A 17,348-nucleotide genomic window follows, 5' to 3' on the forward strand; every position below is an offset into this window, starting at 1 on the left:
GTACGTAAACTCATAGGGGAGCAAATATTAATCTATCGTAATAAGAATGTCGCTCGACTATTATACCGCATACTTCATCTATGCGCTGAGGTTATACAGCACTAAAACTGCCAGGATAGAACTTGGATTTAGGTGAAGCTATCCGAGATGTATAACATAGATCATGATCTGCCATCGCAACGAAAATCAACTGTAGCCTGCATCGTTCCTACGAAAGTATACTAAACGGAATCTCGAGAAAATTAATGTTCATGCAATAACGCTATGTTGAAAACTGGTGGGAATGCAGAATATTTAGTTGATATTATGTCCTGACAGGTCGAGAATAGATTAATCTTTGCGTGAGAATGGGAATTTTCAGCCTATTTTCAGTGCTATTGCTCGTTTCGTCCTACTCCCCGACTACTGCGTGTCCTGCAGAATGCAAGTACGTATGTCGTCTACTTTAAGATTATGATGCCTTGGCAAACCCAATGGCACACATTGGTTTCATCTATTTCAGCTGTTTTGGATTCAATGGGGAATGGATCGCAGACTGTGCCAGAAAAGCGCTCACGTCCGTCACATACGCAGATTTCGATTCAAATACTACAGAAATTCATATGCAGTACAACTTTATTGAATCGTTACCTGAAGATGCATTCGCGACCGTCCCAAACCTTAAGTACAACGGCATGTTATTTGATCACTGATTTATACGGATTCACTCATTTAATTACAGGCACCTGTACCTGCAATCGAATCGCATTGCGTCGCTTCCGCAGAATATCTTTCAAAATCTAGGTGAACTTCGAACGCTGCGTCTGAATGCGAACAAAATTAGTGACATTGGAACAGGGCGATTTCAAAACCTCGCAAAACTGCAGCTATTGTATATTCACAACAATGACTTGAAGGAAGTTCTGGACGACGCTTTTGATGGGCTCGTCGCGGTATGTTCAATTGTTCATGTTCAACTTCCTCAACATTCCTTCCATATCCCATTTACACCAAAAAATGTATGGAAGTTGGCGGGAATCATTTCGATATCACAGGAATATATTATACAATTCCACCATGCTGGTCTACAAAACTAACCAACGTTATTTTGACCGTGATAAACGCTGCCTAAATTGGATTCCAGTTTAGCCCAGTGCAGATTTGTCTTATTGCTTGAGATCTTTTCAGGTGGAGCAAATCTCGGTTGCAATGAATCCTAATCTAGCTTCAATCGGCGAAGCTGCCTTCTACAACTTGGCGACAATCAAGATGATTGATATAAGTGGAAGGTAATATTCCATATCTCGTATCTCCAATGTCTCTTACCCAAGTTCGTCAACGGCGCGAAAAGTATAGGCTACAAGATGTATTAATTTCTCGTGGTCACTAGTGACTCATTGTTAGGTGCGGTGCGGATGTGTTACTTTGTTTTACTGTGACATCGTGGGCTTCCTATACGTCCGAAAACCAGAACCTAAACAGTACTTAGTCAGCTCCCCAATCCCCTAACAAATAATACGTTGGTCTTGGGCCTCCATGGGGTGATAACTAAGGCGATTTTTTTACCTAAAAAACGAAAGATTTTGACCAAATTTTAACCTCACGTTTGTAAATTAGGTGTTTTCAACAAATTCTTAGAATTGTACTACTTATCTTCCTTTCAGGTTAGAACTGTCTTTCATTACGAAGTAGTTAGGCCTAAGCAAACTTTTTTGATCTAAAAACTGAAAAATTTTTACATGAAAAAACTATATTTCAACTAAATCTGGACCTATGAAAAATTCCAGTAGTTACATCACGCGTTATGGGAGAACTAATTAAAATTTGTAGTAGTACAACGAAAGATGCTTTCCTACATTCTCGGGTAGAAAGTGACTATCCTTACTAAGTAGCTTGAAAAGAATGGAAAAAGAACGTTCAACAGCAGCAGTTGTTGGCTGGCGACACTGAAGTTGTGCGTACACTGCATTGCTGGTGACCAGAGTAGGTCAAAGTAGTCACCGTTGCTACTCAAGTAGAAGTAGAAGTAACGACGGAATTTCTACTCAAGTAGAAGTAGGAGTGATGGCTCACAAGTAAGTCAGTAAGTAAGTTATAGGGACTTTACGCTTATTTTTGCTAACAAAACTGAAATCTGTCAAGTAGAAGTAGAAGTATAGTCTAAAATCATGACTACTTAAAAAGTAGTGTAAACAGGAAAAGTTTGCTTCAAGTACTTCAAAAAGTAGAACTGCTTCGTTACTAACCACCTCTGCTGGTGACGCACTGTGTTGCTTCATTCTGACAATTTTGTCTACATCACAATTTTTGATCATGCGCTTGTTGATATAAAATCCAATGCCCATTGCGCACGCAGAGTGCTTCAATTGCGGTGCGTTAAGCATAACACCATGCCAACTTATTTGTGTAATTTGCCCGTTTATGATTCACCATGAGCAAATAATGGGGCGTCGTCAACGGTAGGCCGATAAATTGGGCTACAAGCAGTAAAATATCGACGATAAGTTCCAGGGTTGTGACCAAGTCACAAGTCGATCTCACTTTTGTAGTTTTGACTCGAGTCAAGTCGAGTCATTTTCAATTCACCGCCGAGTCAAGTCCAAGTCCAAGTCAGCGAGCAGAAGATCAAGTCCGAGTCATGGTATAATTACTCGAGTCCGAATCCAAGTCATTATTTTGACTGCTCAGATTTCAGTTGAAGTCTTGTTAAACCCACTTTTTATAACTCTGTTTGGTGATATCAAATGGTTCGCAGTCATAATATACTACTTTTCCTCACTCTAAGCAGTTTCTGGTCGCATATACTAAATCCCGATAGTGTGGTTACTTTACTATTCTTCGAAATTACAATGAAATGTCGGTCTTGGCCGTCAGAGTCTCGAGTCGAGTCGAGTCATTTCCGTATTTTGAGAAAATGACTCGAGTCAAGCCGAGTCACCAGAAAATCGTGACTCGAGTCATTACAAACATGATAAGTTCACCCACGGTGCAAATATCTACGATACAAACAAAATGCAGGTTGCAAAAACATTTCAACTTTGTAAACAATTTAATCATTTTTTCCAAACGCTACAATTTTGACAAAATTTTAACTTTTTTGAAATGTCAAAAAATCGACCTACTCATTGGTATACATATGCATATATTTCTGAGCTCATTTCAGCCCACGTCATCAGATTTACCGGCACACGGTTGAGGGGAGTGGTGTCCTCTAAAATTTAGAGCGCGTTAAGGGGCGGTGTAAATAAACCAGCACACTAAACTAAAAGAAAAACTTGTTTGGCGAGACGCACACGATTCCAACTTCAAATTTATTCACGGAGTATTGCTACATATTTTCAGGTTGCCAAAAAATGACTATTCGGCGCCGGCTATTTAGGTAGGGTTACCATACGTCCATAAGTCCGACAATATTGAAAAAGTGCCCTCCTTTCCCGATACCAAAATATGGTAACCCTAATTTAGGCGCTTACATGGACAATTGGACATAAATTATGTGCATATTCTACACGTATCAAAGGTCTCGGTCAATATACGGCAGTCAATTATACATAATATAGGTAATAGCACACTAGTTCTTATGATAAAGTATTGGTTGACAACCATCTCTAATTCCCTGCTTGATCAGTCGAGAAAGTGATGCGTGCCAGCAAAAGTAAATCATTTCCCTGCAGTTTCAAGTGGCAAGATAGCGTAGTGGTATGATCCTCAGCTACAACACCGATACGTTGTGGGTTCGAGTCCGACCGCGGTCGACTCCAGAACGCCTACCTAGGTGTTGGACGTTTATCTAGGCTCCTCCTCGCCATCTCATCCGCGCAAGCAGTGTCTTATAAAAAGCCTAGAAGTGGGCCGTGATACAAGTAAACAGTAATCAGAAACAACGAATATCGGCCTGGTGTAAATGACCATTGTAGTCGACAAACACCATGAATACCACAAACAACAACAACCTGGAGTTTCAATGCGAAGAAAAATGATTACTACCAAGAAATTTTTCACGCTTATTACATTCGCAGTTATTTCGAAATATAAATATTTTTATTGAATAATCTTTACTGTGTGATATTTCGAAGGCGGGGCCGCTTGCCGTGATAATTCTGCGAGTGTTGCGATCTCGGATTCCACTGTGGGATGAATATTTGTTCCATTTCAAAGCATTTGATATTTTTAACACCGCATAAATCCCACAATTCTTTCTCCAACAGTGCCCTCACAATGTTGTATTCGCTTTGGTTCACTGGACCAGGTATCCAACCGTCCATCAATCCAGAAAAGATTTACATGTATGATATCGACACTTTGATTTGCGATGAACAGCTGGAAACATTTTTGCAGGTAAGCAAATACGAGGAAAAGGGTCTCTGCATGTGTCCGAACGATATCAGTTGTCCAATTGAGAAGCCACGAAAGGAAATTTTGTTCGTGCTGAGCTGTGCGGCTACTGTCCCAAATGGTCGAAGCGATCATTGATACTCAATTTCAAGTAGAAGTAGTGCCGTGAATTTCAAGTAAAAGTAGAGGATTGGCTTGAGAAACTGTTGAAGTAGAGATGGTAACAGTCTAAAAATGGAATTAGACAAACCAACTTGGTTACTCTCAAAAAGTAGAATTAGATACTACATATACCCATAAGGCCTTGGACGTGTGAATCGGACCATCACATCATTAATAAACCGTATACGATTGTCGGCGTGGCAAAGATACGAGACAGGACGATTTAGCAATGGAAATATTTTCTGTTTCAGTGGATGAACCGGCCTACAAATCTACGCCGAGCGTTCGGTCGTGCAACGATGGTGTGTGGTCAACCAGAGAACCTGAAAGGCCGTTCCGTAACCGTTGTGGATCCCGCCCGTCACTACACTGTAGCAGGAGATTGCCCGGCAGAATGTTCTTGCTTCAATTCTGGTGCCTCCTACATCGCCGATTGCTCCAGCAGAGGTAAGCTGCCGTGTAGTAACTTGCGTTGTTTGTATTGTTTAAAAGTAATATATACGTTTGTGTTGTGTATAGATACTTTGATCCCACCGCGACAATATACTCCCGTGCAGTGGCATAATCTGCATCTGATGAAACAAAATTATGTAAACCTCTCTTCGGTATTATTGTGACATCATCAGTTCGTGTCGAACTAGAACCTTTTAGGAGTTACCAGCATCGCTGCATCCCTGCATCAAGATCACCCCTTCATTCCACTTTATACCATTAGGGCTGACAGAGATACCGTCGAATTTCGCTCCTGAGACAACGGAAATTTTCCTTCAAAACAACCAAATTCAAACTGTCAGTCCCTACAACTTTCTTCACCTGACTAAATTGGAGTGAGTAAAATATAGAATCAGGTTCTGTCACAAAAGAATGTGTATAACTCTGTATCCTATCTATTTTCCAGGTATCTATTCCTGCATCAAAATGCGATAGACCTAGTCGACTTGAATGCCTTCAGCGGTCCAGTTGGATTGAAGCAGCTAACCCTGAACAATAACAACATAAGTGCTATCACCGTTGGAGTATTCAATAACTTGATGACGCTGGAAGTATGTATTTTACCTACCAGTGTTGAGAACAAGTGACTCCGCAAAACGCACAATCATTGAATGACTGTCTGTTCGCTTTAACACAAACTGGTCACACCAGCGAATCATGAACAATGAACATGAACATAGACATGACAACATGCAGCGATTTAATCGACACCGATTACTTGATGACTTGAAACCGGCGTGTAAATTTTGCTCCGAGTCACAAGTCAATCCACATTTCCGAAACGACGAGTCATGTTAAGTCAAGTCACTCTCGCTAAGTGACACGGGGCAAGTACGCAGTCATAAACTACATTTGTTATGCGATCAAACAACATGTCTACATCGTGTCTTTTGCAGACTTTTAAATCTCATTCAATATACCCTACGCATCGCAAGTTTGTGGCGTACAATGGCTACCATAATTTACTTCGCTACCTTACTGTGCAATGAATGTTACATTTCTTTCTTCTTCCTTCTTGTGGTAAGCGAAGATGGAAATGAAATGTGTTATAAAATATATGTGTCTTGATTTTAGATCTTGAACTTGAACCACAACAAGTTGACCAGGATTCAGGCAAACTACTTCCCATCCATGACCAGTTTGGTTCAGTTTTCTGCCAACGGAAATTCCATTAGTAGGGTTTTAGCGGGATCATTCGACAGCATGGTGTAAGTATAGCCTATAGATATTCATGAAGTTGGATATTCTGCTATTAATCGTCGTGGGAATTCATAAGAGGAAATATATAAAAACATAGTTTTAGGGCCTTCAAACATTTATTGCAAATCTGCAGCACCCCGAATGTATAATGTCACATTTTAAAGTCGTGTAGGGATGTTGTTGAAAGTATTTTTTCGTTTACCAACATCCACTGATATATAGCTGTTTCCCGAGATATAGCTTGAAAATCCGGTCAACATACATATTATCCACGGACTAATTAAAACATATAGGCTAGCCATTTTTGTCTAGTGCGCCTCTTTTCCATAAGTTTCGGAAGATATGACGTTGTCTGGACGTCGCTACGGAATCGTGAAGATGTATATGTTTCCGGTAAAAATTAAGTGCACTTCCAACTTCGTCTTAGCAATGGATCCTGCGTGAAGCGTTTGATAATGTAATCTAGGCTAATCAGTTTTACTGAATGCATCGCAAATAACAAATTCGTTCAACTTCTTACACACTTGACATCTATGTTGATGAGCTGTAATGTAGAATTTATTGATGCCATAACGCTTCGCATTTATGGTCTAAGGAGCCTATATAAGTAACACTAGCTTTTTGTATTTAGGAGCCTAAAATATTTTGGCATGGCACAAAACAACTTGGAAGAGCTACCTGATGGCATTTGGGGAAACAGCGGAAATCTGTATTTCATAGACGTATCAGAGAATTCCTTGAATTCACTGCCAGCGATTCCGTCTTCTGTGTCTGTCTTTGAGGCGCGCGATTGCAGCATACTCTCCCTCTCCCCGGGGTCGTTCCAAACTGCAGGAAACTTGGAGACTTTGGAATTGTCAAATAACAGGATTTATAGGATAGAAGACAACACTTTTGCTGGAGCCACCCGGCTGCAAACGTTACGGTTGGACGTAAGGAGTTGATTTATATCCAGTCGAAATTGGCTATTATATACGCGAAAGTAGAGAAGGGCTAGTTGCCGATAAGCTATCAAGTAGACGTGAGATAGACTGCTGAAAATTCGAATAGCGGTCTCTTAACGTAGCAATATTAACTGCTCATATGAAGCAGTGATCACAGACGGTCAAAGTCGTCAGCGTTTCTGCTCAAGTTCTAGTTATTTTTCGTTGGTGACAACACAAAAACACAACGCGTTTCGTGTAAATTTGTCAAACACCTGAAATGATGTTTAGTGTTGTCAATATAGGTGTTGTTAAACGCTGTGTATGCAATTTAGAAGTAACGCCCTCGACTTCCCCTCATAGTTACTCGTAGAAATAACAATATCCAAGACCAGTCCAAACTATATTTCAAGTGGAAGTAGAAGATGGAAGATTTCAAAAGTACTCAAGTAAGTAGTTTCTAAAAGTAGATTTGCATGATCGAGGGGTTGCATAAACTTTTAGCAGTATGTGTACTTTAAACTTGTATCTTCGCAACTAAAACGCATAATGATTAATGACACTATACAAATATGTACAATCCTCGAAAATACATTCAGTTGCCGTGTTACAAGGGCTATTCCGCCGGTTCGGATCATACTTCACTGTTTGAAGTGATGCAAACTGATTCTAAAACTACTTTCTACTTTTCAAAACCAAATTTCAAAAAGTAATCTGTGATGTCGATGTCCGAGCGAGTCATTTGGGAGTAGGACGGAAAAATGACCTTTCTTAGTCAACACAACAGAATTTCCCGTAAATATTTTAGAATCAGCAGTGTTCTAGTCCGGTATTCTGACTTTTGTGATTTGTAAAAAGTGTCCTTCTTTCCGATTCCCAAAATATGGCAACCCTACGTTATACTGACCTGCCCTGGTTCTATATCGTTTCGAACCACCGTATCCGCGTCAAACCTCGTAAAATATCGGTCGCGGTTTGAAATGTAACTACGTAAGTATAGTGCAACTATAGGCAAATCCTACTTGAGTACCCCAAAATGTAGAACTGCATGGTTAACGACCACCTCTGGTCCGGATATATTTATGTTGTACACCCGGAATCAATCCGACATCTTGTTGCAGAATAACGCATTGGAATCGATCGAGAACAATTACTTTATCGACGCAACCAGCCTAGTCACACTCGATTTGAGCGACAACGCCAAATTGACCCATCTGTCCGACTACGCCTTCTCCGGCCAGCGATACAACTTACAAAGGCTGTATCTTAACGACTGTGCAATGTCCACCACGAACGGAAGGGCGTTCAACAGTCTCGAGCATCCGAATTTATACGTCCAGCTTGCCGGGAACCCGTGGAATTGTGATTGCGGACTAGAGGTGAAGTTTTGTTGCATTCTCATTGGACGTATGAAGTATTCCATTTATGCAATTTGATTTCACGTTTATTTATTAATATGGATACCAACACGTGTTCGTCATGTAGTTCAAATGATGACATGTGTACACCGTACAGTAGGGCTGTTCAAAAATAACTTAACTTTTTCCTGATTGCAGCCATTCACTGAATAAATTGTCAGGTTACCCTAAAAACCACTACACACCCAATTTGACTGAATTTCTACCAGTAGAAGCGGACCTATTTGAGTTTTTCGTTGATAATTCTAGGATTATCCTTGATTGGTGGATAATCCGAGAATTATCAACGAAAAACTTTTAATTTAATTTTAATTGGATCTGCGGAGTCGTATACTTGTTAGAATTGAACCAAATTTGGTGTGCAGCGTTTTTTAGGGTCACCTGGCAATTTAATCTGTGAATGGCTGGAATCCGGGAAAAAAAGTTGTTTTTGAACAGCCCTAAGTACAGTACAGTAGGGATGTTTAGAAAATTCTTTTTTTCTTCTAAATTTCAATTTCCACTAATTAAATTGTTAGGCTGCCTACAGAAACGATGCACATCGAATTTGACCTAATTCCAATCGCTAGGAGCCGTGCAAAGCGGAATTTTGACCATTTTTTGAAAATGATATAGTAGCCTACCTCATTGAATTGGGGCAAATTTGGCGTGCAGCGTTTCTTAGACGACCTAACAAATTCATCGGTGATAGAATGAAATTTGGAAAAAAAAATGTTTTTGAACATCCCTAATGTACACTGAGATGTACCCCTTTAATCGCATGCGTATGCGTGCCCTGATCACGTTCTTATATATATAGTCGAACCAGGTAAATGAATTCGATTTAACTTAAGATTCAGTAATCATTTAAGAATGGGGTCATTCCACCCTCTCATGTTATGTTCTACACCAGAACGCGACTAAACATTTTCTAACAAGAAATACTTACTCGTATCACCATATTATATTACTATACCATCGTATTGTTGTGTGATATTGGTCGAAGAGTTGATTGACAATGTTGCTATCGAATAAATACTTGCCAGCGTGTGCACTGAACAATGAATTAACATGCATCGACGAATCGGTGTTTAACTGGATCTTTCTCGGTACAGTGTCTTACTGGGGGTCTGGAATAAATAACACCCATATTGCCTATTCATTTTCAGTAGGCCTATCACTCACAGTGTAGCTCGGTAGCTGCGTATCAATCGTTATTTCGATAGCAATTCATATTCTATTATAGTGCGACATTTTACATTTCAGGACTTTTCTGACGTCCTCCGGTCGTCGCTGGCGACGGACGCTCCAAAGTGCCAAAATCCAGAGTCCGAAAACGGGAAGCCTATCACCGATGTCGATTACGTCCTCGCGTGTAGCGATCCGGAGACGATAGACCCGGATCCGGCTTCGGATCAGACCGCTTTGATTATTTCGTTAACGATCGTGTTGGCGGTCCTAGTGTTCGGCGTTGTGATGCTGATTGTACTCCGTCAGTCCAAAAAACGAAGTAAGCATAATCTCTATTGTCGTGTTGTCAGCGGTGAACAAAGTTGTCAGCGGTGGTATTGGGGTAGAAGTAGCAGTAACGCCGTAAATATCTACACAATTACAAGCAGAAGTATTGAAGATATTACAAAAATACTTCAAGCAGTTTCAAGAAGTAGATTTGTTCGATGGGTCGCACATTATAAGCAGGTAATCGGATGTGCCACTTTCAAAATACGAACACGAATACGTGCAATATCTACAGATACGAGGGGTATTTTTTTCAAGTTGTTGCAGCGGTTGCAATGACTCAAGTCATGACTCGACTCGAGACGCAATTTTTCGTTAACCCGACTTGACTCGATTCATTTTGTTAAAAAGGGAAAGTGACTCGACTCGACTCGAGTCAATTTGTGTATTGACTCGACTTGTACTCTAGCCATTGAGCATAACTCGACTAAGTCATGTGACTCGAGACATTCTATATGGCTTTAATTCAAGGGTCGCGTATCAGGACCCATACTTGGAAAATAAACCCAGAAACTGTCTTCCAGCTGTTTCAATAAACATGTTACGAGTTAGAAACTTGGTAACTCCGAGTTCTTCGGTATCCCTAAAAGAGTTTCATGGAAATGAGTTCAACCTGACCGGAACGCGATAATGAAAAATGAACATGATGTCTTGGACTTTGGACTAGACCCGTTGCTCCCATGACTTTGGACTCGGACTTGACTCATGGCCGCATGAGTGCTGATGAGTGGCATGAAAATGACTCGACTGGAATCGATTTAAAACTATTAAAGTAAAATTGACTTTTGACTCGAACCATGTGACTTAAGGTTACCACCGTGAGTTGTTCTGTCAATTTCACCATTATAAGTGATGCAAACATAAAGCTATATATCTTCAATTTTACGCACTGCAAAGGGTAAAAAGTCATCAATTTTGCCTAAAAACCTGTTAAGCAGAAGTGGAAATTCTCTATAGAGATAGGCTATGTCCAGTTGCCTCTCTGCTCGCACGTCCGTCGATGTGTCTGAATAGAAATTTGGGGAACGGCAGTTGTGATACTTGAAAATGCTTAAAATATGTCATTTGTGAATTGACACTTTACCGCGCGGACGTCATTCAATCACGATATCCAAAATACGCTTTACCAATGATTCAATGACCAATCACCATTTCAGCTTTACCGCTTTTTTTAGAAGCCATCGGAAACGGCCATCGCTCATCCGCTGATCGGGGAGCACACTCAAACGACCAGTATGTGTCTGACGAGAAAGGCCTGACAGGACTTTGAATGATTGAAATACGATTATAATTCTTACTACAATTGTGGAAACCATCGTTGTAGCTTACCGATCATGAAATTTCCAATGCACCAACAAGCTCACTCTATAAAATTCGAGTGCATCAGTGGTCTTTCAATCAAGTGTGTGTGTTATCCGAGGGAGATAGCGTAGTGATGAGAGTCGGGGCGGTTCGATTCCCGCCGTCGGAGGTTACTCTAGGCTCCTCGCCCCCCGTGTCGTTGTTCGTACAGCGTGAAAAAAGGCGAGAATGAAGACCCAATACCGAAAGAAAAAGGGCAAGCAATAGCTACTAAAAAAGGACCGACCGACGAAGAAAGAATAGCATCGAGGAAGACTGTGACATCGGTCACTGTAGGTCGCGGTGAATGCGAGTTCAAGAGACACCAATTGGTTCGTCGTTCGGCATCCCCCCATCTGTTCATTACATCGCATTGTGTGTCTTGTATATCGCATTTGTGTGTGTGCGCCTTGAGCGGATGAAAATATAATCTGTCGATTGATTGATTGAAACGAAACATTTGGACGCGGCATAATATACTACTGTGACGATATGTGAAGCAGGACTTGACCTCCAATGTTACCCTGATGCACATTGCCGATGCGCTGTCGATCGTGGATGAGATGAATAAATAAACTTTACTCAGTCCCTAATTTAATTATACGCCAGAATAGACAGTATAGAATACGCAACCGCAGATAGAGAGAGAGAGAGAGAGAATTCTTTTATTCGTCAACCATGAATATAGTGTAGGCAATGTCCACAGAGATTCACGTCCAATAGTACACATTTTTTTCATATTTTCCTAACTATATTCTACACGGTATAGACTGGGAGACCAGATATGACCAAAGTCTTCTAGGCCGGAGTCACCCAAGCATATTTGGTAGTATTAATATTAGTATGAATCCATAGGGGATCACATAGGGGAAACAAATTGATATGATACATTACCCAACTACATATCCATAGGATACAATTTAAGCCTGCGGCAATGCTTGACTAGTAATATAAACTTGTAAACTATTTTCAAATTCGTTTTAGATCATACAAGAGATTCGGTGACATGACCACTTTGACCATTAGTCTACAGAACAGATATAGATACCTATTATTATTATTATATAAATTATTTACTACTGCGGCAACGTACGCTGCAAGCGGTCAATATATTCGTGATAGAACGATGGAGGCCGAGTGAAACCCAAAATCATTGAATGAATGAGGTCTGTCGCCATCACAAGTCACACCAGCTTATTATCGATAACAGTCCGAACACTTGTAGAGTATATACACAGCGATTTTCATCACACCGATAGTTGCTACCGATATTACGCGATGCAATAGCCAACATCTCAATCGCACCAATTTGTTTTTTTTTTATGATACAATGAACAAATCAAATCAAGATGCATACCGCGTACGTCTGTTAGATTTTTTACATCAGAACTTACATCAGACAAAACATCCAAGCTTACTAAATGCATCGTTTAAGGCAGTGCATGGTTGTAAACCAGGGTGCCGATTGAAATGCTCAGGGTTGCCGCGTGAAAATGAGGTTAACAGGGTACAGGGTAGTGAGAGTAGTACCCGTTAACACAAATTAAGGTCATCCAAATCCTGGGTAGCATTTGGTGAGTTTTTAAAAAGGTCATCACATCACCTGTACTTAAAGGAGTGGATGGTTCTCCAAAAGGTTCAGAAGCACTGTTTGGATTTCTCTAATTGACATTTGTCGATATATCAGTACATCCAGCTTGCAGTAGCAGAAAAGTTCAATCAGTATTTTTGCAACATTGGTCCGGATCTTGCAGCTTCAATACCAAACTCCTCCGATGACTTTCTCTCGTACTTGAGTCCTGGTCCTCAGAAATCCATTTTTCTTGAGCCGACAAGTGAAGGAGAAGTTGCGATCGTATTATCTGAAATGAAAAGTAACAAAGCAGTAGGACCCGATCTCATCCCAACTCACTTTCTGAAGCTAGTCTTTAATATTATTGGTGATGTTATATGCAATTTCTTCAATGAGTCGATACGTCTAGGCATTTTCCCAGATGCACTGAAAACTGCCAGAGTAATGCCGGTGTTTAAGAAAGGCTGTAAAAAGCTAATTTCTAACTACCGACCAATATCTGTTTTGCCAAATCTTGCCACGGTTTTTGAGAAACTGATTGACTGCCGACTTAAGAACTTTTTTGAATTGAATGCAGTACTGTCTCCGACCCAGCATGGATTCAGATCCAACCACAACACCAACCATGCAATACTATCAATTGTAACGGACTATTACAAAACCATCAAGCAAAAAGAAAGTGGCTGCAGCATTTTTATCGATCTCCGCAAAGCTTTCGATACAGTTAACCACAGAATCTTAAGATACAAGCTAGAACACTATGGAATCAGGGGTACTGCAGCAACTCTACTTGAAAGCTACCTGGCAAACCGCAAACAATTTGTTAAACTGGGGACATTAAGAACGACTACCAGAGATATAACTTGTGGAGTGCCACAAGGCTCAGTCCTTGGACCGACTTTTTTCCTCATTTATATTAACGACATTGTTAATGCATCTTTATTCCGCACAACGCTATTAGCTGATGATACTCACCTCTTCATAACCTCCAACACTGTCGATGATTTGCATGCATCTGTGAATAGGGAACTCCCAAAAGTGTCGAGATGGCTGCAAGCAAACAAACTAAGTTTGAATACCACCGTGATTCTATTAGAAAAAGTACGCCATATGGGAAACACTGATTATTACGATGGGAGCATTATATATTTCAGATTGGAAAATTTTCGAATATTATGAAAAGCGGTTGCCAGATAATTTTAACCTGCATTTATGTCGTGTTTAATACATTATAGCCAGAGTTGAATGGCTTTGTATCCTTTGACGAATACTAGGTATCCTAAACAACATATTAAAAGCCGTTTCAAACTTCGGAAGATGCTTGGAGCTGAGAACCATCGAAATATATCGCGGGGGACATAGCGTAGTGGTGACGATAAGCGCCTACCAATCTGGGGACCCGTCGGAGGGTTATCTGGGCCCCTCTTCCCCGCTGTCACCGTTATTACGGCGAAAAAAAGCCTCGACGAAAGAAGTCACTCACAAGGAATGCGCAAGAACTAGTAGAATGCATCACGACTTCAAAAAAAAAAGATCAACATCAAAGAGAACTGTGACATCGGGCACTCTAGGCCGAGGTGGATGTGAAATTAAAAGGATCACAACCGCGTGTCGTTCGACATACTCCTATCTGCTCATTACATGGCATTGTGTCTTATCGCATTGTACATTGTGTGTGGTTGTTCAGTTGAAAAATATAAGTCAATGATTATATATATAGCCGCATATAACGTCGGAAATTCCCTAATGCACGAATTCAGATTTGTCGGACTTGATGTCGTTTTTAACATATCACAGTCAAAGAAAGAAGAACTTCTTACCTTGCTATGAATAGAAATGTACTTAAATATCACTAACAAAGTCATATTAATCTTTGGAAACCCTTCCGTAGATGAGAAATATCAAGATATATGTAGCTGCAAATTATATCTGAAATTGCGGAGTAGCCTACCCGAATCCAGATGTGGAAGGTGGAACTTTTCACCCTTATATGAATAGAATGGGTCCCTAATAAAATTTAAAAATCACTTTCAAACTTCGGAACCATCTTGGAGATCAGAACCATCGAAATATATCCAGGCGCAAGTTATGTCGGAAATTGCGCCTAATATACGCGAACTGACATGTGATGTCGTTTTTCACCTATAATAGCATTGGTAGGAAGAACTTTTCACCCATATATGAATAGAAGGGGTCCCAAAGAACATTTAAAAATCAGTTTCATCCTTCGGAACCTGTGTGGAGACGAGAACCATCGAAATATATCCAAGCGTAATTTATGTAGGTAATTGCCTAATACGGGAATTCAGATGTGCCACACGCGATGGCGATTTTCACCTTTAATAGAACAGGAAGGAAGAATTTTTTCCCCATATATGAATAGAAGGGGTCCCGAAGAACATTTAAAAATCAGTTTCATCCTTCGGAACCTGTGTGGAGACGAGAACCATCGTAATATATCCAAGCGTAAATTATGTAGGTAATTGCCTAATACGGGAATTCAGATGTGCCACACGCGATGGCGATGTTCACCTTTAATAGAACTGGTAGGAAGAACTTATCACCCTATTATGAATAGAACGGGTCCCAAAGAACATTTAAAAAGCAGTTTCATCCTTCGGAACCTGCGTGGAGACGAGAACCACCGAAATATATCCAAGCGTAAATTATGTAGGAAATTGCCTAATACGGGAATTCAGATGTGCCACACGCGATGGCGATTTTCACCTTTAATAGAACTGGAAGGAAGAACTTTATCCCCATATATGAATAGAAGGGGTCCCGAAAAACATTTAAAAATCAGTTTCATCCTTCGGAACCTGCGTGGAGACAAGAACCATCGAAATATATCCAAGCGTAAATTATGTAGGTAATTGCCTAATACGGGAATTCAGATGTGCCACACGCGATGGCGATTTTCACCTTTAATAGAACTGGAAGGAAGAACTTTTTCCCCATATATGAATAGAAGGGGTCCCGAAGAACATTTATAAAGCAGTTTCATCCTTCGGAACCTGCGTGGAGACGAGAACCATCGAAATATATCCAAGCGTAAATTATGTAGGTATAATTGCCTAATACGGGAATTCAGATGTGCCACACGCGATGGCGATTTTCACCTTTAATAGAACTGGAAGGAAGAACTTTTTCCCCATATATGAATAGAAGGGGTCCCGAAGAACATTTAAAAAGCAGTTTCATCCTTCGGAACCTGCGTGGAGACGAGATCCATCGAAATATATCCAAGCGTAAATTATGTAGGTAATTGCTTGATACGGGAATTCAGATGTGCCACACGCGATGGCGATTTTCACCTTTAATAGAACTGGAAGGAAGAACTTTTTCCCCATATATGAATAGAAGGGGTCCCGAAGAACATTTAAGAAGCAGTTTCATCCTTCGGAACCTGCGTGGAGACGAGATCCATCGAAATATATCCAAGCGTAAATTATGTAGGTAATTGCCTGATACGGGAATTCAGATGTGCCACACGCGATGGCGATTTTCACCTTTAATAGAACTGGAAGGAAGAACTTTTTCCCCATATATGAATAGAAGGGGTCCCGAAGAACATTTAAAAATCAGTTTCATCCTTCGGAACCTACGTGGAGACGAAAACCATCGAAATATATCCAAGCGTAAATTATGTAGGTATAATTGCCTAATACGGGAATTCAGATGTGCCACACGCAATGGCGATTTTCACCTTTAATAGAACTGGAAGGAAGAACTTTTTCCCCATATATGAATAGAAGGGGTCCTGAAGAACATTTATAAATCAGTTTCATCCTTCGGAACCTACGTGGAGACGAAAACCATCGAAATATATCCAGGAGACGATTGTTGGGTTGGGCTGCTTTGGAGAGGATGTTTTTAATACTAACGAAGATGAAGTTGCAATATCCGGAACTTGGACCATCGAATTTAATGATTGGGCGAAATTGACAAAGAACAGATTGAAAAACAGATTTAATAAAAAATCGTATTATTACATTCCAATTTTCAAAAAAGTGACACAATATTATGACCGTTGCGTACCCGTGGTGAAGAATCAATACTTGAAAAATCAAATGCTGAACCCCCCTGAAAATTACAACGAAGGATACGTTCTCTTTCGCTGTGCTCACCACACATGCTGTAATTGCACTGCGGAAGGCAAAATCTTGTTTGTGCGCCAAGGAACTGGAATAAAATGTAACCTGGAACTTGCTGGACGCCGAAAACATATAGGGTGCAAACGATCGAGACCGATGAGAGGGCCGGACAGTGAAGGTCTTGGCAAAGATTTGAGCTGCAAAAAACCTTCCAAGCTGCATAGAGAGCTCCGGGTTGCCCAAACCGAAAGGGAACGGATTTCGGGAGCTCATACATACGCTCCGTCATTGGACGTTTTATAAAAATAAAATCTAAGTTTGGTGTGCCTTGTGG

At 40.5% G+C, this 17,348-nt stretch overlaps 1 protein-coding gene and 1 long non-coding RNA gene across 2 annotated transcripts; one reads left to right on the top strand and one right to left on the bottom strand.

Moving 5' to 3' along the window:
* Positions 1-228: 228 nt before the first annotated feature.
* On the top strand, positions 229-11,384 carry LOC145458978 (uncharacterized). The gene is made up of 13 exons (XM_080337491.1): positions 229-427; positions 503-664; positions 722-932; positions 1,168-1,268; positions 4,188-4,317; positions 4,728-4,923; positions 5,192-5,303; positions 5,375-5,519; positions 6,043-6,176; positions 6,800-7,100; positions 8,213-8,470; positions 9,755-9,998; positions 11,182-11,384. Exons 1-13 carry the CDS (start codon positions 348-350, stop codon positions 11,274-11,276), a joined length of 2,169 nt encoding a protein of 722 aa, XP_080193617.1. The 5' UTR covers positions 229-347; the 3' UTR covers positions 11,277-11,384.
* A 1,661-nt stretch (positions 11,385-13,045) lies between these two features.
* LOC145459349 (uncharacterized) lies at positions 13,046-14,524 on the bottom strand. The gene is made up of 2 exons (XR_013921356.1): positions 13,896-14,524; positions 13,046-13,209 (listed from the first exon to the last, which is right to left on the bottom strand). It is a non-coding gene; the product is annotated as an uncharacterized LOC145459349 (long non-coding RNA).
* Positions 14,525-17,348: the final 2,824 nt, after the last annotated feature.

Source organism: Botryllus schlosseri, chromosome 16 (genome assembly GCF_051294905.1).
Source record: "Botryllus schlosseri isolate E-star chromosome 16, Bs_hap1, whole genome shotgun sequence".
NCBI lineage: Eukaryota > Metazoa > Chordata > Ascidiacea > Stolidobranchia > Styelidae > Botryllus > Botryllus schlosseri.